General features: G+C 32.2%; 3 protein-coding genes across 9 annotated transcripts; all 3 read right to left on the reverse strand.

Annotated features, from left to right (window-relative positions):
• Nucleotides 1-5776: 5776 nt before the first annotated feature.
• On the reverse strand, nt 5777-9309 carry LOC120084136 (receptor-like serine/threonine-protein kinase SD1-8). Its single transcript, XM_039040035.1, has 7 exons — nt 7958-9309; nt 7757-7870; nt 7375-7511; nt 6830-7040; nt 6435-6672; nt 6179-6329; nt 5777-6091 (listed from the first exon to the last, which is right to left on the reverse strand). Exons 1-7 carry the CDS (start codon nt 9204-9206, stop codon nt 5777-5779), a joined length of 2415 nt encoding a protein of 804 aa, XP_038895963.1. The 5' UTR covers nt 9207-9309.
• Nucleotides 9310-19147: 9838 nt separating this feature from the next.
• Nucleotides 19148-22299, reverse strand: LOC120083376 (G-type lectin S-receptor-like serine/threonine-protein kinase At4g27290). 7 transcript variants are annotated; one of them, XM_039039111.1, is made up of 7 exons: nt 20992-22299; nt 20791-20910; nt 20524-20660; nt 20227-20437; nt 19893-20130; nt 19627-19780; nt 19148-19550 (listed from the first exon to the last, which is right to left on the reverse strand). In XM_039039111.1, the coding sequence occupies exons 1-7, from the start codon at nt 22253-22255 to the stop codon at nt 19230-19232; spliced, it is 2445 nt and encodes an 814-aa protein (XP_038895039.1). In that variant the 5' UTR covers nt 22256-22299; the 3' UTR covers nt 19148-19229. The 7 variants fall into 7 exon arrangements, 5 of the variants coding, with proteins under 5 accessions (XP_038895039.1, XP_038895038.1, XP_038895043.1 ...); XM_039039110.1 differs by having other exon boundaries at nt 20524-20663; XM_039039112.1 differs by having other exon boundaries at nt 19361-19550; nt 19673-19780; nt 20524-20663.
• Nucleotides 22300-23834: 1535 nt separating this feature from the next.
• Nucleotides 23835-27390, reverse strand: LOC120083009 (receptor-like serine/threonine-protein kinase SD1-8). Its single transcript, XM_039038486.1, has 7 exons — nt 26053-27390; nt 25853-25969; nt 25646-25782; nt 24849-25059; nt 24527-24764; nt 24292-24445; nt 23835-24210 (listed from the first exon to the last, which is right to left on the reverse strand). The coding sequence occupies exons 1-7, from the start codon at nt 27311-27313 to the stop codon at nt 23911-23913; spliced, it is 2418 nt and encodes an 805-aa protein (XP_038894414.1). The 5' UTR covers nt 27314-27390; the 3' UTR covers nt 23835-23910.
• Nucleotides 27391-27549: the final 159 nt, after the last annotated feature.

Here is a 27549-nt window from a genome sequence, read left to right on the forward strand (position 1 = left end):
TTTCATCTCAGCCTAGGAGGTCATTGTTCCAACAGGAAGATAGTATAGCCAATCCTTAGCTTCGTTCTTGAGGGAGAATGGGAAAGCCCTTAGATTCATCTACTCCTCTATAATGCCATGAGGTCTCATACCATCGCATCATACACAAGAACTCCTTTAAGTGCTCGCGCGGGTCCTCTCCTTCCAAATCGAAAACAGACAGTAAGTGAATTAATCCAAACTTAAGCTTAAAGTCACCTGTTGTCTCAGGATATGTGATGCAGAGGGATTCTCGAGTAAGGTCAGGAGCCGAAAGATCCTTCAAGGTGTGCTCTTGAAGTTGTGCCATTATCTTTTTATTCAAACTCCTCTTCAGAATGCTCTTTTTCAAATGTGCCTTCTACACGAATTTTTCTTTTAATAGCTCTTTGTTCTATACCTTCCCTTCTTTGTCTATTTTCCTCCCTACCAAGTTCTACAAAATACAACAAATATTTCAATCCTGGGAGGATCGGGTCCCCGACAATAGTGCCAATTTGGTCGAAGCAGATTTTGCCCAAATCTGAAACAAATAATTTAATCATATCCACTCAAAAATAATGTAGTAGTGTAGCATTGATCGAACTCAGTGAGTCCTCGAATTTCTCAATTAAATAGTTTCCTGTCCGAGGTAACCAAAAGGAGATTTTGAGATTGATCGATTGTGAGAAAATTAAATTGCATAAGAATAAATAGAGTAGTTGTGATAACAATGAGAAAAATGTATAGCTTGGGTTATTATAGAATTTTCATATTCAATATACTTGCTCATCGAATTCTCATAATATGAATTTCAATATTTGTTTTTCTTAACCGAGTTAATTGGAAAAACCAATCAATCATCCCAATTATCTTATTAGCTTAAGTCAAGTTAGATGAAAAGCATACAAATCTAATTGGTCTAATAGCATTAAGTTCAAAGCCAAAGTTAAGTCCAATATCTAAAAGGTAGAGCCTTAATTAAACATTCGTTTGACTCAATCGTAGGTTGATTAGAACAATGCTAGTCATTATCGACTCACAAGCTAAACTAACCTATTGCTTTTTGTAGATTAACATATAATTAAAAGTCACATATCATACATTGATCAAAAAGTAAAAATTATACAGTCTTCAAGCGTCCGATACTGATAAAATTCTATTAAAGTAGAATTATGTTCAAGAAATAAAGATAAATTCAAGTTCAAATGCTTATAAAGTACACAAATAGGTAGAAAAATCCTAAAGCCCGTGCTAGATTAAGTATCTTAACCCATTATCAACACATTGATCATTGGGGTAGAGTTTTGATACATCTACTGACTAAAAGAGTAGAGGAGAGAAGAGAAGTCAGTGGAAATAAGTTGAAATCGACAGATTGGTAGAACCTCAGACCTAGGTGGCATAAACAAATAGTTATAAAATCAGGGTAGCGTCGCGATGCTAGGGTGAGCGCCGCAACGCTAATGGAAATTCTCATGTGTCAGAGTTCGGAGAGTTCAATGCTTGAGTGCACCGGTCCCATCAATGTGCGTTACTGCATTTCAACGTAAAGGCAACGTAAGGGAAGGGTTGCAACACTATATTCAGGGACATTTTGGTAATTTTTACCTTCTCTTTTTCAGTTAAGCTCCATTTTGGCTCGTTTTAGCTCCATTTTGTCACTAACGTTCTGTTCTACCTTCTAGGTGCTCGAAACCTATAAAATAATCAAATAAACACATAAAATTCAAGAGCAATCTCGAATTAAGTGGAACAAGATGATAAATTTTTTGTGCTATCAAACGTTTATCTATCCGAAGAAATATAAGAGAAGATGGTGAAGAAAACTTACGTCAAGTATGCAAAAGTGATGGTGGTGGTTCAAATCATAAGAAAGGAAAAGAAATCGGAAAAAAAAAAATCCAAGAAAATGATGAAAGATGAGTGAAGAATGGTGTTGGTTCGTTAATGGAGAAAGACGGTGATCGTGGGTGTCGGGTGAGATGAAGAGCATTTGGTGGTCGCGCATTCTTCCGAGTCGGGTCACTTGTTGGGCCGGGGATTACGAGTGGGTCGTGTGTCAATCGAGGTTTTGGGCTTTTGGGTCGTGAGTTTGAAAGGTATTTTGGACCTTTTACATTGGTTGTATGGGTTTTGCTACATTTGTAAATAGTGTGGGCTAATTTACTATATTTTAACAATAGCCCAAAATTAAATGATTTTGAATCTTTTTTCCTTTCTATAGATTTTATATAATTAGTATATTCCTCATTCGACCAATTTCCATATCATAAATTTTTTAAATTGATTAGTTCAATATCCGAGCAACATTTTTCTTAAAATAATATCATAACTTTTCTGAAAAAATTTCTCATATTTTTCTTATGTTTAACAAATAATCTAGAAAAAGCCAAACTTAAATTTAAATTGAAAACATATATGATAAAACATTTTGACCAATTATTTAAAAATATAAACTAACAACAAAGTTATATAACTTTGATAGTGGGTCGATTTATATTGTTAATCACAGTAATTTAACATTACTTAATAATCTATTTTTTCAAGTTTAATGTTGAAATTTACAAAACACTAATTTACTTCATTTTATAATTATTTTTTTTTGAAGGATGATTGCTAACAATTAATTTAAAAGCTACAGCAATTCTAAAAAGACATTTATTATGTGAAGAAAAAACTTATGTATTAGATCAAGAGGGCAAATAAATTATTACAAAATTGTAATGATCCCGTGTGCTCTTAATTTCTTACCAAAGTATAGTATCATTCTATTTAGGATCAGTTGTACAAATAACAATCAAGCTCAAAGTAATAAAAGATGTAGTACAAGAATAACATATTAGGGATGTGACACATAATTCACACCAGATATCACTAATAGGAGCTATCAGTAATAACCAGATTGATAAATGACTAAAAGGCCCACACGCAGTCCACCATTTTGCATTTCTTCTTCCAGTTTTCTCAAATTGAAAACTATTAGCGATAGCCACTTATAGCTACTATATTGATACACATTGTTTTACTAATTGATTGATAAAAATTACATGGTTCATTCGTTGGATAGTAAGTTTACTAAATATGTTACTTGTTTCAATGAGATGATTTGATGTTATCAATTTAGATATGTGCTATTGAAAATTTGGAGTTCTATAGTTGGTGCATTGCAAGATATCTATGTAATTATTGGTGTTGAAAGAGTTATGTAATTATTTGAGTTGTGTAGTTGGTCTGGTTTTGTAATTGTTGATAATTAGGAAGAATGATACACTTTGTAATTTGTCTGATATTGATGATATAGTCATGTGTGTTTGAAAAGTTAAGTGTATAGTTGGTGGTTTGTAGGAGCTATGTAAAGTAGTTGGGATTGCAGGAGTTGAGTAAAGTTGTATAAAGTTGTTGTTTTGTAGGAGTTATTTGAAATTGTTAGTTTGTAATTGTGCTACAAACTTTATGTAAGTGACTTGGTGTATCTTGTTTGTGTATAAAGTATAGATTAGATACCATGAGTGTAAGTACAAATTTCATATTAAAAAGTTGTTTGAGGTTGATTACATATGGCATATGAGGGGTCCCAATGACCTAGATTTTTTTTTTTTTTTTCAAATTGGCATAGTTGATGGGTAAAAACGTCAACAAAAGTGTATAGTTGACACTTAAAAATCGACAATAAAAACATTTTCTTGACATACAAAAAATTCAATAAAAAGGGTTTTCTTGACGTTCTTAAAAAATAGTTGATGGACAAAAAATGTCAATATTACCTTACTTTGACGTTCGAGGCATATTAACAAAAGTGTTTTTCTTAACCTTTTTTCCATATAGTTGATGAGAAAAAAAAGGTCAAAATACCCTTTCTTGATGGTAAAAAAGTCAAGAAAAGATTTTTAATGACGTTTTTTTACCAGTATTCTTGATGGTCAAGCTTTCTTGATGTGGACTTTCTTGACCTTTTTTGGCCATCGAAGTAGACATTTTTTTTACATTTTTTCCCATAAAAATGTCAAATTTGTAGTAGTGATCAGTTGCTATCACTATAGCTGCTATCGGTGGTAATTTTCAATTTGAGAAATATTAATACAATCTTGAAATAGAAACACTTGAAATGTTAGCTTTTAATTTGCTATTAGCTTTTAATAATGAATCAAGTGTATCGAGAGCATCAAGTGTATCACGTGGATTGAGTTTGTTTTTTGATATTTTTGCAAAAAGAATAAGTCTTCACTATAGGCCTATTTTTTAAAAGGTGGTTGGTCAACTTTTGCCATATATGCTATATTGGTAGTTATTTTCCCTCATTTTACTTCCTATTATAATTTTTTGATTCCTGTAGTAGCTTTCTCCTTTTTTAAATGATGTTGTTTATTTCATTTCTAAGTACCAACTTACAATAGGTTGGGGAGATTCAATCTAAAGCTTACTAACATTCAGTTTAGTACACTCATTTTGACAATTCGGCTGTGTTTGGAATAACTCGAGAAAAAGTGTTTTTTTTTTTTAAAAAAAAAACATTTTTATGATTTTCTTAAAATCAAAATCACTTAAATAAATAAAAAATTCTCAAGAGGTCACCCAAGATAAGATTGCTCTAAGCTAAGCATGCTTAACTATAAAGTTCTTATGAATGAGCCACCGAAAAGGAAGGTGCATCTTGTTGGTATAGATAATGACTTTTATTCTTTTAACCCTTTCTTAACCATACTTTCATGTTCTTAACATCACTCTCAGATGGGATATCGATTCATGTCCCCCTCTTAAACTCGGAATGTTACAAAATATATAAAGTGTGTATCGATAGTGTATCAAGTGTATATTAATAGTGTATTAAGTGTATCAAGAGTATCAAGTGTATTACGTGGGTTGAGCTTGTTTTTTTACTATTTTTGCAAAAGTAATAAGTATAGGCTATAGGCCTAATTTTTTAAACTTATTTTGCCAAATCGGCAAGAAGCTCAAAATTTAAAAGGTGGTTGGTCAACATTTGCCATATATACTATATTGGTAGATATTTTTCATTTTTTTGCTTCCTATTATAATTTTTTTTTTTTATCTATTTTGTAGTTGTTTTTTCTTTTTAAATGAAGTTGTTTCTTTCATTTTTTAAGTACAAATGTACAATAGGTCGGAGAAATTCAACCTAAAGCTCACCAACATTCAGTTTAGTATACTCATTTTGATAATTTGGTCGTGTTTGGAATAACTAGAGAAAAAGTGTTTTTCAAAAAAGTCATTTTTATGATTTTTCTTAGAAACACTTGAATAACTAGTTATTTTCAATTGTATATCAATAGTATATCAAGTGTATCAAGTGACTATCAATAGTGTATCAAGTGTATCAGGTATATATTAGTAGTGTATCAAGTGTATATCAATAGTTTATCAAATATACATCAATAGTGTATCAAGTGTATCAAGAGTATTAAGTGTATCACATGGGTTGAGCTTGTTTTTTGATATTTTTGCAAAAATAATAAGTATGGATTATGAGCCTAATTTTTAAAACTTATTTTGCCAAATAGATAAGAAGCACAAAATTTAAAAGGCGGATGGTCAACATTGGCCATATATACTACATCGATAGATATTTTTCCTTATTTTACTTCCATTATAATTTTTCTTCTATTTATGATATCTCCCACATCAGAAAAGAGAGACTAAAATAACAACCTAACTGACTAAACAATAGAAAGAAGAAACACATAATTGAATAAAACTAACATGTAAAGAAGTCAAATATAGTTAGTAAATATAGTCACTTAGATTGCAAATATAACAATTAACGACCATGTAGCAATGTAACTGTAACATTATTATTGGACGAGGATGTTTGTTGATCGCCTGATGATGAATTAATATCGGATACTATAAACCTTTCCTCATAGAATCCAGGCCGTTGAGGAAGTCTTAATTGCATCTTTTCATTCTCTAACATGGAAAACACAGTTGACATCGATGGCCTTTCTTCTGGACGTCTTTGAACACATAACAACCCAATATTTATATATCTCAAAGCTTCATATTTATCGAATTGATCCTCTAACATAACATCGATTAATTCCAATGCTCTTCCTTCGTTCCAAAGTTTCCATGCCTAAAATGATTTAATTTTGTCACGATTGATCATTGTGGGAATAAGTGTGTTCTTTAAAGCATAACGGTTGTTTCTTCATATACTTACGTGTCCAAGAAGATTTAGTTGATGCTCTGGATGAAGAAAACCTTTGTTCTTCTTGCCACTGATTATTTCTAAAACCACGACTCCAAAGCTAAAAACATCAGACTTCACTGAAAAGTAACCATCTATTACATATTCTGGAGGCATATAACCACTGCAGTATTAAACAACACATTATCTTGAATCATATATAGTTAAATTCTTACAATTACATAAACTAAAAGAAGTAATAATGATGAAAGTAATCTTTGTTACTTACTAAGTTCCAACAACCCTCTTTGTTTTTGTTTCTGTTTGATCTTCGCCAAATATGCGTGCCATGCCAAAGTCTGAAATTTTCGGTTTCATTCCACTATCCAACAAAATATTGGCTGCTTTAAGATCTCTATGTATTATTCGAAGTCTCGAATCTTGATGGAGATATAGAAGTCCTCGAGTTATGCCAATTATGATATCAATTCTCATTGACCAATTGAGTATAGAACGCCTTTGGTCATCTATTTTAATGATTTAGCTCATATTAGTCTTTTACAATCAAATAAAAAAGAAGTAAATGAAAAATATAGTTGGAACTTCAAAAACAAAAAGAAAGTAAAATAGTTAATGCTAGATCAATCATAACTATAGATAAAGAAAGAATGTTTTGGTACCAACCAAAAAGGAAGCAGTCCAAACTTTTGTTTGGCAAGTACTCATAGATTAGTAATATATCTTCCTCGTGGATGCAAAAACCAAGAAGCTTGACAAGATTTCGATGTTGAAGTTGAGAAATGAAAATGACTTCATTTTTGAACTCCTGCAACCCTTGACCTGATCTTTCTGCTAGTTTTTTTACAGCAATTTCTTGCCCACTTGGAAGCTTTCCCTATAATCAAATTTCATATATTCAACCAAAGAAATAACAAATGCAATATTTGATTCTAAAAAAGTCGGTCGGAGTTTTTTTAGCAATTGAAGTGTTGTTTTTTGATATCATGATGGAGACTCGCCAGGAACCTCCACCTATTTTTACCATGGTGTAATATTGTCAAATTTGGACATATACTCATATAGTTTTGCTTTTTGTTTCACTCAAAAGATCATCTCATATCATTAGAGATAGTTATCTTCCTTTATAAACTCAAGTAGAACTTCGATTGTATTCTAATTTAAGCCTTTCAAAATCTTTTAAAAGAGTTTAAAAAAACTTAAAAGAGTACCTTGTAAACAAGTCCAAAACCACCCTCTCCTATCTTGTTAGAAATAGAGAAATTTTCCGTAGCAGCTTCAAGAACAGTAATAGGCATCTCAAGGTTATTTTCTTGAATTGGGAGCTCTATAACAACTAGATCATTACCTACATGAGATTTCACCATAAATCCAAACATGGTTATAAAGAAAAAAGGGGAAAAAATCAAATTTCATCCTAAACTTTCAATTTCATCGAATTCGACCGTAGATTTGAGTTTTCTTTCTATTATTTCTTCATTCAAGTTAATTCCCTCGATGAAAAGCAATGGAAAATCTCCCTAAACACACTGATTTCATTAACATCAAGTTTTGCATAAATTTAAACCATATTGATGGATGAAAAAGCTTTACCGCTAGCTCTTCTCCTGATAAGACAGCAGCCGCTAACTAAAGCCAAAAAGATTATCACTGATACGATCGGCACAACCACAACCACAGCAACACTACGCTTTTCATCATCCCATTCTACAAATCCCAAACAGAGCCAAATAATCAAAACGAACTCATTTTTTTCTTTTTCATACAAAATTAGCTAATGTAATAAGCAAATACCTAATTCTGAAGCGGCAACTCTCACGTAGAGATCATCTCCAGACCCAACCTCACGAACATATCTAACATCAATCAATTTATGAAACCAATTGACACAGACATTGCCAATTTTAGGAATTTCCACTGTTCCATATGCTAAACAAGAGCAATTCTTCAAGCATTCTGCTTTACAATCTTGAATATCCAGTTTCATTTTCACCAAATCCCCTGTAGAATCAGGCCATTTCACATTACTCATCACTTTAAACCCATCTCCAGCTTTGCAGATCTCTGGATCTTTTCTGATGCACCCATTTGAAAAGTTTTGTGTTGAGATTGGTTTAAACCCATATAAACAATCGCAACTTGCTGTTACTACAGAGCTACAAATACCAAAATTTCCACACAAGTCATAGTCGTTGCAACCAGCTCCATCAAATGTGAATTCTTTGTGCCATTCTTCTTCTACATCGCTCCACACATATCGATATATCGACCCACTTGAATCCATCACAATTCTTGTACGGCTGTTTTCTGAATAACGATATGAAAATGATATCTCCATGGAAGTATTAAAGACGAGATTGTAATCAAACCCATTACCATAACCCTGTCCAAAATCATGATCAAACCAAGGCCAACCTCTGTACATAGTCTTGTTTCCTTTACTAACAAGGAATTGAGGAAGCCCATTTGTATTGATGCTAAAACTGAATTCTCCTAATGATGGATTGTCTGGACTTGTCCAAGATGTTAATTTTCGGTTAAGACCTGTTCTAGAGTCCCACCCGAGTTTCATACCCGGTAACAGAGTATCGGAGGGATAATCAAAACTCTGCCATTCATAATATTTAGACTTCGAATTTGAATCTCTCAACACCAAATTGCCAGTATCAAGCAGTTGACCGACGGGATTTCGAATTGATCTTGTGGAGTTTGAAGACCAAAGATGGGAACCTGTTTGATTGATGAGAACCAAGTTTCCATCTTCACTGAAAGTTAAAGAAGCAGAGGAGTTTACAATTGGGTTGTCTCTGTTCGCCACCCAGACGACGACGTCGGGAATGCCCTTGTACCATATTCCTAAATACTTCAAATTGGAGGCTTTGGGTTCATTGAAGAACCCCAATTCAAACTTTTGGGAGGCTGAAATAATTACTTGGGTGTCGTTAATGGATTGGCGTTTTCTTAGACTATCGTCTGCAATGGACTTTCGGGAAAACAGAGGTATGAGTATGAAGAAAAAGAGGAATGATAAGAGATTTTTCATTGCTTAAGTATTTCTTTGCACCGATTAGTCGAATTTTGGTTGATCCTTTTCGTTAAACTTGTGAAACTCTGTAAGAGGAGGAGGAGGATGACTGGTTCTGGTAGGAGAGTAGTCATTGACCTCAATATTGATATAATATATGAGTAACTTTAATATTTTAAGCCTAAACCTAGCTGTGTTTTCTTATATTTATTAACTAAATCGATGGACAACTATAGTCATATCTTTAACAATAAATTGAGCTGTTTGTCATATTCTCGAGTATAACCATCTAATAATGATGGTTCATCTGTCAATTTTGAATCTCCTCGGCTATTAAATATAACAATCTTGTCTAAAGTATTACCATATATAATTCAATGTAAAAGAAATTATAAATATAATAAAATTTAAATTTAGCTCTCAGAGTCTATTAATGATTGAATCTATTAGTGATTGAATCTATCACTAATAGATTTCACCACCGATATCAATAGACTTTTTATTACTGATAGATTCATATCACTGATAGATTTGTATCAACCATAGAATTATATCGTTGATAGATTGGTATGAACAATAGAGTTTATCTATTACATTCTATCATGGGTAGATTCTATGAGTACTTTGACTTATCACTTATCGATACTATCAATGATTAGAGTCTATGACTTATAGGCTTATATTATTTCAAATCTATTTGTGATAGCCAACGATAGATTCACATACCATAGAGAAATTTATCACTTACATAGAAAGCTACTTATAGACTTTATCTCTCGTGTACTTTTAAGCTTCAAGCATAGATAATTTAGCTACAGCTTAGTTGTTTTTTGTTCTTATAGTTGCTTTGGAAAAGAGATTACATCAAATGATGTTAGATATTTTATTGAGATATCAAATAAAATAAATGGATAAAACAAAATTGGAGGAAGAAGTGAAAAAAATGGATAAAGAAAAAGAAAAATATTTGTTTGAAATCTGGAATAGATAAAATATATATTAGTTGTGCATTGTGATTGAAATCTATTAGTCATAATATTCTATATAGATTTAGGTTGTGAATTAAAAGTATGTTAGTGATAAATTTCTATCTATGAATTTTTTTTTATAATAGTAGAAGTCAACATGAGGCATAGTTTCAACTGACATAAGATATAAACTTTTGATTAAAAAGATTAAATGTTCGAACTCGGCAATTATTGTGCTAAAAAGCATAATGATAAATATCGATAGGAAAGGAGCTTGAGAAATAAAGAAAATCCAATGAAAAATAAATATAACTAAAAAAAAGAGTATTGTACAAACTGAACATATAATGGAAATCAAAGAAAAAATGAAAAAAAGAAAAGAAAATTTTAAATGTTAATCAAGGATGAAAATCTATATGTACAAAAATAACAGAAGAGATCATTTAAAAAAAATAAATCTGAAATAAGAGGTCCCGATAGCACATGTAGTTGAACTTAGAAAGAAAAAAATGTACAATATGAATAAAAATAAAACAACTTAGCAGATTTGAGCAAATTGCTATATTTGCCATTTTTAAAAATGTTGTCATACTCTTAATTATTAGCTCTAGAAATAATACCCATTCTAATTACCCTTAATATAACTAACTTATGTTAATGTAATTAATTAAAATACAAAATACAAAAAACAAAGGAGAAAAAAAATATACGGGGAGGATTCAAACCCACAATCTTAAAGCTTTAGGTTAGATTTGCAACCACACGCCAATCAACAAGTTAATGTGGTTGTTGATATTTAATTAAGAAGATTAGTTTTTTTCAAAAGTGATACTTACTAATAATTTAAATTGGAGTAATTTGTCTAATAGTTTGCCATCTTGATTTATCTTGCACAATTCTATGAATCTTGAATCTTAAATTCTCGATTGTAGATATCTTGTTCTTGTTGTTTTCTAGTTTATTAAATTCTCCAATGTCCTATAATTGATATCACACATACATGGATATAAAATATCTACCTAAGTTATGGTAGATATAACATTGATATCACTTATATCATTGATACACAGTTTTCATTGATATTTATCTCTAGGCTATTTCGCTGATACATGAATATCACTGACATCACTAATAACATCGATATCATGATACACGAATATCACTAACATCATTAAGGGATTTTTTTGGGTGCTGAGTTGAGACAAGATGGCTGGAGTTCATATGTCTATAGAGTTCATATATCTGTAAGGTTTATATTTCTATATTTAGGGTACAAAATTATTTGATATGAGTTCATATGCATGTGTTTAGAGTACAAAGTTAAGTTCATATGACTAGGGTATCTGGTGTGTAGTTTTTGAACTCTAAATAATCTGCTTTTATGATTACTGTTTTTGTTTGGAATTTTTTTTTATTCAACAATTCTACCTGTCTTTATTTGAATAAAATATAAATTGCATTTTTTTCTTTTAATTTTTAAGGCTTTTATTTTTTTTTCTTTATTTCTTTTTTGGTTAATGAACAACAATCAACTTATTTTTTTGTGCAGAAATATAGTTAAATAAAATGAGAAACCAAAGAGAAATCAAAACTTTTGATTTCTAATTTTTCTCCCTGAATTTCGTTATCATCTTCTTATTTTTCTTCCTCTTCCTATTATGATTTTTTTTAATTGAATCTCCCCTACCATCTTAGTAGCCAATGGAATGTCACCATATTTCTTCAAAAATTTCACTTTCAATACCTCTAAATTTGGAGGATCATCAGTGAACAAATATTAATTTTTCACTAATTCTTGCTAGAAAATGTTATAGGAAGAAAATCTTTATTTTATGATTTTTTTTGTCATATGTTACATACTTTTTAACTACATACATACTTTTCATTTAAATATTCTCAACTCTCATTTGATATGTAAAGTCAATTAAATAAAGATATAGTTTACAAATTTTTACATATAAATATTACACTTATTGTGGACAAAATACTATTATTTACATAATCAAGAACCCTTGCAACATACTTTAATAGTCATCAGTCTTATAATAGTTGAAAGTGGTTGTCGAAGTTGATTAGTAAAGATAATTTATGGTAGAGATTGTAGTCGAATGTGGTTGTCAGAACCTGAAATTGGTATTAAAGTTGGTCGCATCTGAGGTGGTTTTCGGAGCCTAGAGTTGGTCGTCGAAGATAATTTTCGCCAAAGTTTTATAGTCGGAGGTGGTTGTCGGAGCCCAAAGTTGGTCGCATGAAGGTGATATTAGAGTTGATTGCCAGAGTTTGTCATCAGAGGTGGTTGTCGAAGCTCGAGTTGGTCCTTAGAGTTGCTCGCTCGATGGTGGTCATCGAAATTGATCATCAAATGTGATTTTCATTGGAGTTTGTAGTCGAAGGTGTTGGTGTTGTTGCCCTAAATCTCGTAGGGTCCTGTAGTTTGTAAACACTTGAATGAACAAACATTTTGTGATTTATAATATCTGATATTTTATTCACTTCAGTTTATGAAATATGAGATATTTTAGTTGCATTAACCACAAACCAATAAACTAAGATCCATGGTTATCGTTGTAACTTAAACAAGTATGTGGAGATATACAAGTGGATTGTGTTTTAAGTGATAACCTAAATGGTTTTTAGTATATGGATAAGAAGAGATACCTTATCCTAGTGACACTACGAGTGTGACTCGCTTTATAGGTGTTACAAATGTTGTAAATTACTACAAATGATCTGATCCTGATTATTTATGTATTAGACATGCGAGCGGGGATATTCTATACAAAGGAGTTTGTATAAGACCAGACCACGAAATGTTTATAATCCTGAGTGGGTTGTGAACTTTTGCCCATGAGGGCGATTCTTTGATTTGCATAGGTGAGAGTGGCCAAATCGCCGACTCAACAAGGTTACCACTTTGTAGATTCATCTAATTGGGGAGTTGGGAACTCAGCTACATAAGATGGAATTCACTCCTTCCTCGAAGCAAGGGTAAGTAGGTAAATCGTTCCCTTAAGGGTTGATTCCAGGGCTTGAACAATGTGGCACCACACCTTCTCTTGGCCTAAGAAGGATTTAGTCATAGTGGGACTATAATCTATTGTTCATTAAAGGAATCAGTGATATTTAAGGAGTTAGATGTAACTACATGGGCAAATCGATAAATTGGCCCAACTGTACTTACGAGCGATTTGTGAAGGGTCATCGTACTATTGATTGGTTATATCCAATGGATACAGAAATATATCTGTAGTACGAAGAATGTAGTTGTCGGTCTTTAGTGGAATTTCCTACAGTTAACGAATGGTGGATAATGTGATTAAAGAGTTTAATCAGTTATTCACGTACTGTTGAAGTTTCAAACTACAGGTCCATAAGGTCCCCATGATAGCTCAATAGATTCAAGTTGAGAATCAATTTTTGGGTTAGTTTGAAATATTCAAATTTCCAATTTACAAGAGGAAATTTGATTATATATGATATAATTAAATTAATTCAATTATATATGATATAATTAATATGATGTATTTGATACATTATTATTTGATTGGAGGAATTAATATAAATATGATTTATATTAAATGCCATAAAAAGGGAAAAGAACTATGATTTATATATTGTATATGATGCAATATTAAAACTATAGGTTATAAATATAATATGATAAGTTAGTTATTATATTTATTTATAATTTATTAATTATATGATAATTGATATTTCTTTTTCTCAATAACTGACCTTAGTGGGTGGTTGTACAGTTATTATGGTAAAGTGGGATAAAATGAAAAATAGTTTTTCAAATCATTCCACGAATCGTCTCAGATGATTGACTATCGAGTGACTACATGATAGGATCGAGTTTACTATACAATAGTATTCTTTTCTAAACGATCGAGTGTCGAGTCTATGCGATAGACTTCCTTCTTCTACACGATAGTGCTGCCTATTACTCGGTCGTTTTCTTCGTCTACTCAAATCCTTCCCTCATTCCAAAATAAGTCATAGCCTACAACTCCTCGATTCTCACACCGAGAATACCAAGGTAATCTTGTAGTAGTATCTGGTTCTGTTCGAGGATCGAGTTGATACTCGTTGCTGGTGTTCGAGGGAGATCGAGTTCGAGTTGATCATTGCTTTCGAGTTTGATCAAGGGATATACGTGAAGAACAACGTGAATAAAGAGTTCTTCAAAGGTATTATCTCTCTTATCCTTTGTATTTGATTCAAAGCATGTTGTAGTTTATGATTAATGCATAATCTATTTAGTATGACTGTGAATGTATGTGTTCTTTCACAATGGAGTTTGGTGTTGGCTTTTTGGCCCTTAATCTCAAATTAATTAATTTTAATTAATAATTAATCAATATTTTGATGATAATAAACTCAATTTTTAATTACTGAAAATCTTAGTATTTTAATATGTCCATAGCGTAGAGCTCAGAACAACAATTCCAACACCTCTTGAATCACTCAAATCGGAGCTAAAACGAAGACGATATGACCGGACAAGTCTATAGAAAAAATACCGTAGTGAATAACGTGACATAACCAGACCATTTGCATGTAGACATATGGCAGCATATTGGTTGAATGGTGGATCATTAAGAGATTAACATATGATGGACTTTTGATTTTTGGATTGATTTAAAATTAAAAAAATTGAAATTAAAAAAAATTAAAAGAAAAATAAATTTAATATTATTTTATGTTTGTGTCTAATGGGCTAGTTTTTTTTACACATTGTATGTTTTTTATTTTTTGATTGACTTTAAAAAGAATGAATTTAAAAAGAAAATGAAGTAAAAGGAAAATGAATTTAATATTATTTTATGTTTGTGTCTAACGGCTAGTTTTTGACACATGATATGTTTTTTTTTTTTTTTGATTAACTTTAAAAAGAAAATGAACTTCAAAAGAAAATGAATTTAATATTATATTTTGTTTGTATGTAACAACTAATTTAGTTTAAAATCTCCATCATTGACTTTTCTTTTCAAAAAATCTAATGGTCCAAATAAATTGTGGTTTCTAAATTTTTTTTTTCCATCTCTATATAAACCATCTTCCTCTTCAAATTTTAAACTAACAAATTTTACATTTCATAATCCTCAAAAACTCAAAAGTTCCATTATTGCTCTCTTTAAGTTTCCATTTTTTTTTTCTTTTCATCTTATTCTTGAGAGAGTGTTATTGTATTGTGAGGATAAATTTGTTGAGTGCTTAAACTTGTAAATCCACTCTAGTAAAAGTTGTATTTTGTTCTTAAAAAATTCTAACATTTGTAACGGTTTGATCCTAAACCATGGAAAGGATCGGGTTTGCTCTTGAACCCGTAAAAGGAGCGGTGGTGTAACAGTTGGGCTCTAATCTGTGGAAAGAGTCGGAAAAATTTTATTCAAATTCCCAAGAGGCGCTTGGGGAGTGGAGTAGGTCGAGTTTGACCGAACCACTATAAAAATTACGGTGTCTTCTTCTCTAAACTTCTTTCCTTTTTATTTTTGCAATTAATTTAAGCAATTTATTGTATGTTTTAGTTTGTTATTATTTATTTGCCAAAATTTGATAGAATTAAATTATCACATTTTTGTCATCTTATTTGTTACATAAATTGAATTTTTCTTATTATTTATAAAAAGTGTATTAATTAGTTTAATTGGGTTAATTTAAAAAAAAAATTAATTAAAACCCTATTCACCCCCCTCTAGGATTGTCATATCGATCCAACATTTGGGACAATCCGCTTCTGCTCAAAGGTCCTCTATAGAGTTCCTTTAGAAGGTGCTTATTGGAGTTGGTCATCGGAGTTTGGAGATGGTTGTCGGAGCCTGAAATTGGCCGTCAGAGTTGGCTGCACGAAGGTGGTCGTCGGAGTTAGGTCATTGGATTTATCATCAAAGGTGATTTTCGAAGCCTGAGATTGGTCACACGAAGGTTGTCGGAGCTTGAAGTTGATCGTTGAAGTTTTAATGGAAGTGGTTGTCGGAGCCTATAGTTGGTCATTGGAGTTGTAATCGGGGTGGTTGTTAAAGCTCGGAGTTAGTTGTTGGAGTTGTAATTCGAGCTGGTTGTCGGATCCTGGAGTTGGTCGTCGGAGTTGTAATCGAAGGTTGTTTTTAGAATGGAGTTTGTTGTCAAAGTTGCCATTGGAGATGGTTATCAGAGTCTGGAGTTAGTTACCAGGGTGTGATAATGATAGTCGTCGACAACGATCGATGAGTGGAGCCATTGAAAACATTAGAAGAAGAAAGAGTTAGGGTGAGCTGTGGTGAATTGGGGTGAGTTGGTAAAATATACCAACTCAACTCTACCATCATTAAAAGTTGGTGAGCCAAACATTGAGTTAGTATATTATACCAACTCAACTCTAACTCATGTTGGTGAGCCAAACACCCCATAATATCATTTATATATTGTCTTACCAATATCCATTATATCATCAATACATTGATATCACTTTTATGTACCTAAGTTTTATCACAGATATCAATGATACCACTTGATACACAAATATCACTAATATCTACTTAATTGATATCACTAATATCACTGATAGACTTCAATCATATCAACGATTATCAATCAAGACAAGGAAATGATATTTTTATGTTCTTCATTAGTAGTGATAAGTTAAGTGAGAGGTAATAGACTATCAATGATGATGTTCTATCACTTATAGATTTAGACCAGTAATACAAAGATATCATAGGACATCAATAATAGAGGTATGTTATTGATAGATTTCAATGATATCAAAGGTAGAAGTCTATCATTAATAGACCTCAATTATAGTAATACTACTTTCATAATTGATCTAAGGATAATAAAAAATAGAGAATTCATATACCATTTTTCCCATTTAATACAGTTTCCCTTTTTCCATTTAATAGAGAGTGATCCCTTTAACTCATTGAGCATTTTATCCATTTGAAACACTGCTGGAAGTCTTTCAATTAACATAGTGGCCTTGAAGCTGCCAATCTTTATCCCCTGCACTTTCTATGCCCTCTCAAATACTTCATCCCATACAGAACCACGATCAATGAGAAGAAGGATTCAAGCATGTCGACAAATTTCAATAAGAAAAGTCAAAATTAAGAAAAATCAAAATTGAAACCGAAACCAAGAATTTCAACGAGAGTGACTTGCATAATCTCATATTTGGCTATTATTGAGAAATGCAAAACCAATTCTAAAATAGACAATCATAAAAATACAAAAAAAAATATAAAACAATTTGTGAGGTTATCATTCCTTGTGATATGATATAAACACCAAAATAATAATGATAAACAAATAATTAAGAAATAACAATGGTAGGAACCAGAATTTGAGTTAATTAAAGTTTCATATTGGTAAAAATTTAGTAGCTGATGTAAACAAATATAATAAAGGTTAGTGAATTAAGATCTCGTGAAATCATATTGTTGATGTCAAAATCTGAAACATAACAAAACGCACATGACCTCCACGTGGCAGCAATGGTAAATTTGTAATTTGAGGAAGAATATGATTTGCAACATGAAAAGATTTGCATAACCATATGGTACTTACCACACAAACTTCGATGCTTAGGTCAGAAAGTGCATATGTATAGTAAGTAGAGAGTTGAGTATAAGAATAAATTTACTTCTCTTGAACCTTTCTTGACGTATTTATAGGTGTAGTTGACGTAGAGATCCCCCTCCCCCTTAGGGTTTCCCAATTGATTTAGATTTATCCTTTGATTTATTAGGCTAGGGCTTGCCCTATTTGGTGTTTTGCTATGACTGGCCTCGGTCGAGACCAAGCACCTCACTTTAGTTATATTTTGAGCCTACAATGGTCAATTAGGTTGGGGCATGTGTGAGGCATGGCCCATTAGGTATTTGGTGAGACTCGGTCTCAACCTTGGCCAAGGCCAAGCATACTGGCTTGGCTTGTAGTCCAAGTCAATCCTTTTCTCTTGGCCTATTTTGGTCCTGAGTTGTTACCCTCAATGCGAATCATACTATCTTCTCGACTTGATCGCTCATATTTTCATCAAATGTTGTTTGTGCCAAAAAATTGGAAGATTGGAGAAAATGACTACAATTGTAATTCTTTTGAAATATTGTATATATTTAATTATAATCCATAAAAGTGTTCTCCATTATAATTATCCTTATATTATTTGAATTAATAGAATAATTTAGAATAATATATTGTTGTCTTATAATATTTGCATCTTTAGGGCCTATTTGAAATGACTTAGGAAAAAAATATTTCAAAAGTGCATTTTCATTTAAACGCTTTGGATAAAAATTTCTTAAACTAAAAACACATATGTATTTGGTAACTCTTTTTCAAAAGTGTTTTTATGTAAACGTTTTTCTGATTTGTTATATACTAAAAATGCTTTTATTAATGTCAAACTGCTACAAAAGAATTTGCTCGAAGAGTTGATGGTCGGAGTTGGTCGATGGTCATGGGAGATGGTGGATAAAGGTGGCTAGCAGTGATCGTCGGAAAATTGTAACCAGGGGTTGACTGGTGACGGTCATCGAAAAATGGTCGTCCAAAGTTGGTTGGCGGCAGTCACCAAAAATTGATCGTCGAAAGTTGGCCTGTGATGGTTGTGAGAAAATGATCGCTGGAAAATAGTTGTCGAAAGTCGATCGACGGCAGTTGCCAGAAAACGGTGACCCGAGGTTGGCCGGCATCGGTCACCAGGGACAATGGTTGGAGGTTGGCCACCAGGGATCACCAGAGATGGTGGCTGATGGCGATTGCTGGAGGGGGTGATCAGAGTTTTTCATACCAATTAGGAGAGAAAGGACCATTAAACACTCATAATTCATTTTTCTAAGCCAACTTATTTTATAAACTCATTTTTTCAAAATTCATGATTTTCAAACACATGGATTTTTTTTTAAATAACGTAGTTTTTAATTTAATCCCTCGAAAACACATTTCAAACACACCCTTAGTCGATCTATAATCTATAAAATTAATATATGCACTTCTTTAGTTCTCTCCTTTACAAAGGAAACCAATAACAATTGATCTACTAAACCAGAACAGAAGTTTTCTAAGATCAATGTGTTCATAATTAAGTACTTTAACGACCATCAAATAAAGTAATCGTAACAACATTGTTTGAACTAGAAGTTAATTTATCACCCAGTGATGGTGAATGATCAACACCAAGCCATTCAAACCTTTCTTCATAGAATCCTGGTCGTTCTGGAGATATCAATTCCATGTTATTATTTTCTAACATGGAAAGCACAGATGACATAGTTGGTCTTTTTTCTGGACGTCCTTGAATACATAAAAGTCCAATATTTATGTATTTAAGTGCTTCATATTCTTGAAATTGATCTCTCAACGTCTCATCAATTAATTCCAGTGCCCTTCCTTCATTCCAAAGTTTCCATACCTGATACAAATTTCGATTTGACATACTCGTAATGGAATGTTCTTGCAAGATGATGATAGTCTCTTTACATACTTACATGTCCAAGAAGATTTAGTTGTTGATGTTCGAGGTGAAAAAAGTACCTATTCCTTTTGCCACTAACTATTTCCAAAAGCATAACTCCAAAGCTGAAAACATCAGATTTGAATGAAAAGCGACCATCTATTACATACTCTGGAGACATATAACCACTGCAAAGTGCAAACTAACAATGTTAAGTTAATTATAATATATATCAAGTAGAATCTTAAAAAACAAATGAACTAAAGTAGGTTCCCAAATAATATTTTTGTCGTTACTCACAATGTCCCAACAACCCTTTTTGTTTTTGTTTCTGTTTGATCTTCACCAAACATGCGTGCAATGCCAAAATCTGAAATTTTTGGCTCCATTCCACTATCTAATAAAATATTGGCAGCTTTAAGATCTCTATGAATTATTCGAAGTCTTGAATCTCGATGGAGATAAAGAAGCCCTCGAGCTATACCAATTATGATATCAATTCTCATTGACCAATTGAGTAACGAACGTCTTCGGTCATCTATTTTAACGATTTTAGCTCATCTATCAGTCGTTTAAGAAATAGAACACTGAAGAGAAGATATAGATAAAAGAAGAAATATCATTTGATACCAACCGAAAAGGAAGTAGTCCAAGCTTTTGTTTGGCATGTATTCATAAATAAGTAACGTTTCTTCCTGGTGGATGCAAAAACCAAGAAGTTTGACAAGATTTCGATGTTGAAGCTGGGAAATGAAAAGGATCTCATTTTTAAACTCCTGTAATCCTTGGCGAGAGCTTTCTGCTAGTTTTTTTACAGCAATTTCTTGGCCAGATGGAAGTTTGCCCTGCATTATATGTTATTATATAAGCAAGAAAAGAGATGGATTCATGTTAAAACATATGTTTTGTCATTTCATCTTTTGGTTACTACCTTATAAACTGGTCCAAAACCTCCTTCTCCTATCTTATTGGAAACAGAAAAATGATCTGTTGCTGCTTCTATTAAAGCAATTGGCATCTCAAGTTCATTCTCTTGAATTAGAGCTTCAATCATCACAGCTCCTTGGTCTTCTACACCATAATTTGATGGTAAATTTAAAATTATAGAGATAAAAATTAGGGTAGTTACAAATATAACAATCACATCCGAGATATTGACAAATATAGCAAAATTTAGATTTAAAAAAGCTTTACTTACCTCTTGCCTTTCTTCTTACATTCCTGATGATAAGCCAGCTGATTAAAGCCAAGAAGATTAGTATGGATATGATTACCATAGCCACAACCACCGCAACTCCACTCTTCTTCTGACTTGATTCTACAAAGCAAAAGTCAAATTTTAGTGATTTTTGGTACAGTGAAAAATGAGGAGAAGCAGTAGAAGCCTATAAATGAATACCTAATTCTGAAGCCGCCACTCTCACAAAGAGATCTTCTCCAGTTCCAGCATCACGAACAAATCTAATATCAATCAATTTCCCAAACCAGGTGACACAAGAAGGTCCAATCTTAGGAATTTCCAATGCACCATAAGCCAAGCAAGAGCAGTCATTCAAACATTCTTTCTCACAATTTTGAGTACCCAATTTGATTTTGACAAACTCCCCACTGGAATCTGGCCATTTCACATTACTTATCTTTTTAAATCCCTCTCCTGCTCTGCAGATTTCTGGATGCTTTCTCACACACCCATCTGAAAAGCTTTGTGTTGATTTTTGTTCAAACCCATCTAAACAACCACAACTAGCTACTAAAACAGAGCTACAAAGACCAAAATTCCCACATAATTCATAGCTGTTGCACCCAGATCCTTCAAACGTGTAAGATATGTGGCAATTTTGGTCCCCTTTGCTCCACATATAGTGTACAACGGACCCACTTGAATCCAATACAACTCTTGAAGGCTCATTATTTGGACCATTATTATATGAAAATGATATCTCAAATGAAGTATTGTACATGAAATTTGCTTCTTGTGACCGACTCCGGCTAAAACCATTCCCAAACCATGGCCACCCTCTAAACATTGTCTTGTTTCCTTCACTAACCATAAGTTGAGGAACCCCATCTGTGTTAATTCCATAGCTGAATTTTCCTGAAGATAGATCCATTTGATTTCTCCTTGATATTAACTTTCGGTTTAAACCTGTTTTCAAGTCCCACCCGAGTTTCATCCCCGGTAACAGAGTATCAAAAGGGTAATCAAAGCTCTGCCACACGTAATTTTCAGACCCTGAATTTGAATCTCTTAACACCAAATTACCTGTATCCAGCAGCTGGGCAATAGGGTTTTTAACTGATCTTGAAGCATTTGAACACCAAAAATCCTCACCTGTTTGATTTAGGAGAACAAAGTTTCCATCTCCATTGATCTTTAAAGTGGCAGAGGAATTTATAATTGGGTTATCTCTGTTTGCCACCCAAACAACCACGTCAGGAATACCCTTATACCATATTCCTAAATACTTGAAATTTGAGGATTTGGGTTCAGAGAAGAACCCCAATTCAAACATCTGGGTGGCTGAAACAATTAATTGGGTGTCGTTAATGGACTGCCCTGCTTTTAAGGTGTCGTCGCCTGCTATTGACTGTTTGAGAAACAGAGGTATCAGTGTCCAAAAACAGAGCAAAGAAAAGGGGTTTTGCCTGAAGTTGGATATCATTTTTTCCCTTTAAGTCTCTTGGTTCATTGTTGATGGAGCTCTTTCTATTTAGTTCGAAATTAGCCAATAATTTGATTATTCATTACCATATATGTTTAACTATCACATCATCTATTTAAAATTTTAATATGAACGCAATTTTTCTTAGTGTTCACGTTTTATTTCATTGATTATTGATAAGTCAAAGTCTAACTAAGAAAAATATGGTAGTGTAAAATATTGTATTACAGATATTACTTATTGGAACTTATAAATTATTAATGAATTAAATTGTTTTATATTTAACACCAATTTTTTAAATTAATTTAATGGATTAAGTCAACACATTTTGTATACTTTATATTATGATCTACCTAACTAGATTGTGATGTGCAATAGACGTTCACATTGAACATCTCTTTGCAAACCTAGACATGTCTTCAATCTATTAATTAATATATCGAGTCTATTTGTTTCACACATATTGTCATCGAATTTTAGATAAATATTTAATATAGGTGTTTGTTTTATAGAATTTTCACTTTTTAAAAGTCAGGATAATATTATTCGAAACTTTAAACCCCATCTAACATGAATTTTTTAATACCCTCCATACTTGTGGGATTTTTGTACCTGGAGTAAATTAATATCACTTGAATATTATTATTAATTTTAATTAATTATTAAATTTGAATATATTATTTAGTCTTAATAAATTTTAACTAATATATTTACCATTGATATTTTATGTTATCTTAAATATTTAATATAAAATATTAATTTATTAGTTATTAATATTTTAATTATTTTATATTTATTTAATTATTTTTATTAATTAAATGAAATAATTTAAATAATATTTAATATAAAAATATTCCATTTAAAGATATTTGAATTGATTAAATAATTAATCAATATATTAATATATTAAATAGTTAAATTTAGTTATAAGTATAGTACTTATTCTATTACATTTGATTAAATAATTATTTAGTTTTGGTTTCTATATACAAAATTGGTAAATCAAACATATTTATTTAACTTTCAAAAAACACAAACATTAATTATCTCAGACATTTAAATTTCAGATATTTAATATTCATACACACGAAATAATATCTGCGATCCAAAAGATTTTAGAAAAAATGTTACGTTCATATTTTGTTGAATTAATTGACATCATATTCTTTTTAAAAATTATTATAAATGAAGATTAAGAGAACTTTTATAATGGATTAAAAGGTGTGCACATGAAAATTTCAACATGTAAGCTAATATTCTCTAATATATATTAGACAATCCTTCAGGCAATATAATATCCTTTTAGGAATATTTGACCTTAGACTCATATTATTATATAATGCATTGGTTGAAAAATGATGAATAATGAGTAGAAACCATGTTTTTTTTTTCCTTTTTAAGAAAATATGTATTTTATGATATAGGAGAGATGTTCGATGAACCATAAATTTAGTTAATCTTAATTTAGTTGTTACTTCTTTTTATTAATTACAGACTAAGCAATCTATTTTATTTTATTATTGAACATAGTTCGAGTTTATATACTATCAAGTGAGAAATTAAATGTTTGAATCTTCCATCAATACATATTCTATACTTTTTTCCACTAAATTTGATTAATAATGTAGAATTACATAATTGCAGTGTTGTTAGTATTAGCGACCATCGTCTAACAATGTAATAGTAACATTATTCGTAGTAGAAAACGACGAGTCAATATCAGACAATGCAAATCTTTCCCCATAGAACCGGGGTCCTTTCGGATGAATCAACGACATGTTATCATTTTCTAACATTGAAAGTACAGATGACATAATTGGTCTTTCTTCTGGACGTGCTTGAACACATAGAAGTCCAATATTTATGTATTTTAGTGCTTCACATTCTTGGAATTGATCACCCAACACTTCATCTATTAATTCCAAAGTCTTTCCTTCGTTCCAAAGTTTCCATGCCTGATATATATACCAATTTCATATGATCATTGCAAAAATCTATTAGTTTATTCAAGAAGGTGGTAGTTTCTCTATACTTACATGTCCAAGAAGATTCAGTTGACGATGTTCAGAGTGAAAAAAGCCTTGGTTCCTCTTGCCGCTAACTATCTCTAAAAGCATAACACCAAAGCTGTAAACATCGGATTTGAAGGAAAAGCAACCTTCCATTGCATATTCTGGAGACATATAACCACTACATAACAAGGTTGTGTCAAATATCATACTATAAAATCAAATACGTGAGAACCCAAGTAATAATATTCTTGTTACTTACTAGGTTCCAATAACTCTGTTTGTTTTTGTTTCCATTTGATATTCACCAAACATTCGTGCAATACCAAAGTCTGAAATTTTTGGCTTCATTTCACTATCCAATAAAATATTGGCAGCTTTAAGATCTCTGTGTATTATTCGAAGTCTTGAATCTCGATGAAGATAAAGAAGTCCTCGAGCTATACCAATTATGATATCAATTCTCATTTGCCAATGGAGTAAAGAACGCCTTCCGTCATCTATTTTAAAGGTTTTAGCTCATATCAATCTTTTGGAAAATCAGGTAGAATATTGAAACTAAACCAAAAGAGAAAATTACGAACCAAAAAGGAAGTAGTCCAAACTTTTGTTTGGCATGTATTCATAAATGAGTAATGTTTCTTCCTTGTGAATGCAGAAACCAAGAAGTTTGACAAGATTTCGATGTTGAAGTTGGGAAATAAAAAGGACCTCATTTTTAAACTCTTCCAACCCTTGACGAGATCTTTCTGCTAGTTTCTTTACCGCAATTTCTTGTCCAGATGGAAGTTTTCCCTGTGAATCAATGCTATATGGAGTAATAAAAAATCACGAAACTAATAAAACCCGAATATCTATTTGGACCATCCCAGTCTTGAGACCACTCTAAAGCCTCTATCTATAACAAGCTAGCATAACAACAAACAACTAATTTTTTTAAAAAACTTACTTTTTAAAATCTTGTTTGATAACCATTTGGTTTTTGACAATTAGCCTATAAACAACACATTTTAAGGTCATTCTTTTGTTGACATCGTGTAATGGTGCTGACAAAAGCTTCATATGTCAACAGTATCATGTATAGTTTTGCATAGGCAAATTAAACCTTCTCTTGATGATGTTTAGAGGATGCCATTCTCTACATTCTTTAGCCTATTTTCAATTGTTTTTTGTATTGAAGAAAACGTCAAGTCTAGAATAAATCCAAAAGTATGAAGATGAAAATGATATATTAACTAAATATATATATTAGCAAAGTCTACCTAGTCAACAAATTTTAACTGTCACGACATTTTGTTATATCCACTAGTTGTCTGATTTTACTTGGAGACCATTTAGATACTAATTTCAGAAGTACCAAATGCGTCGCCATAGACAATACCTTGTAAACAGGTCCGAAACCTCCTTCTCCAATCTTATTAGACAATGAGAAATTGTTCGTCGCAGCTTCAATAATCGCAATCGACATCTCAAGTTCATTCTCATGAATTAAATCCTCAGTGATTGCAACTCCATTGTCTGCTGATACTTGAAGTTAAATAAAAATGGACTTATGATTCAAGTGAACGAGGAGGAAAGCTTTACGTACCTTTAGCTCTTCTTCTTACATTCCTAACGATAAAAATGCTGATTAAAGCCAAGAAGATTATCGCTGATACGGTTGGCACAACCACCGGAACTATTATACTCTTCCTTTCACTCCATTCTACAATCGCAAATTTATCAGACAATACAGAGCTTTTCTTATCAATGTAGGTGAAAAATGAAGAGAATCAGTTAATTTAGTACCTAATTCTGAAGCGGCCACTCTCACAAACAGATCATCCCCAGTTCCAGCATCACGAACACGTCTAATATCAATCAATTTGTCAAACCAGGTGACACAGGCAGGCCCAATATTAGGAAGTTGCAGCATGCCATAAGCCAAGCACAAACAATCATTCAAGCACTCTGTTTCACAATTTTGAATACCCACTTTCAATTTCGCTAAGTTCCTTGTGGAATCTGGCAATTTCACATCACTTATCTTTCTAAATCCTTCTCCTTCTTTGCAAATTTTTTCATCCTTTCTCACACACTCATCTGAAAAATTTTGTGCTGAGTTTTGTTCAAACCCATCTAAACAACCACAGCTTGCTACTAAAACAGAGCTACAAAGACCAAAATTTCCACATAATTTGTAGTCGTTGCAACCAGATTCGTCAAACGTGTATGCTATGTCCCATAGTTTGTCCCCTCCGCCCCACACATAGTATATAACGGATCCACTTGGATCCAACACAGCTCTCGAAGGGCCATCTTTTGAATCCTTTAATGAATATGATATCTCAAATGAAGCATTATAGATGAAATTTGCTCCCTTTGATCGACTTCGGCTAAAACCATTGCCAAACCATGGCCCTCCCCTAAACAACGTCTTGTTTCCCTTACGAACCACAAGTTGAGGAAGCCCATCTGTGTTGACTCCATAACTGAGTTCACCAGAGGATGGATTGTTTTGAGTTTTCCTTGATGTTAACTTCCGATTAAGCCCTGTTTTGGAGTCCCACCCCAGTTTCATTCCCGGTATTAGAGTATCGAAGGGATAATCAAAACTCTGCCACACGTAATCTTCAGATCCTGAATTTGAATCTCTCAGCATGAAATTACCTGTATCTAGGAGTTGAGCGATCGGATCTTGAAGTGATCTTGTTGAATTTGAAGACCAAAAAACTTGATCTGTTTGGTTGACGAGAATTAAGTTTCCATCGGGATTGAATTTTAGAGTGGCAGAGGAGTTTAGAATTGGGTTATCTCTGTTTGCCACCCAAACGACATAGTCGGGAAGGCCTTCGTACCATATTCCTAAATACTTGAAATTGGAGGACTTGGGTTGAGCGAAGAATCCCAATTCAAACTTTTCAGCGGCTGAAACAATTACTTGGGTGTCGTTAATGGATTGCCCTGCTTTTAAGATGTCGACTGCGATTGAGTGTTGAAGAAACAGAGGTATAAAACAGAGCAAAGACAAATGATTGAGCCTGAAGATGGATGTCATTTTCTGCATCATGGGCTTGATTGGTGGAGCAACTCACCGTGAAGATTGATAATCGATGCAGCCAAAGACATATAATGATAAAGAAAAGAATCATTCTCTGGTTATTAATTAGAAGAATTACAATGGATGCCATGATATTGGTTGACATCTTCCCATATTTGAAAATTTGTTGCATTGCATACAATAAATAATTTGCAATGCGGTTTTTTTTTAAAAAAAATAATAACAATAATCACCTATTTAAAGAA

Source organism: Benincasa hispida, chromosome 8, assembly GCF_009727055.1.
Source record: "Benincasa hispida cultivar B227 chromosome 8, ASM972705v1, whole genome shotgun sequence".
In the NCBI taxonomy this organism is placed as follows: domain Eukaryota; kingdom Viridiplantae; phylum Streptophyta; class Magnoliopsida; order Cucurbitales; family Cucurbitaceae; genus Benincasa; species Benincasa hispida.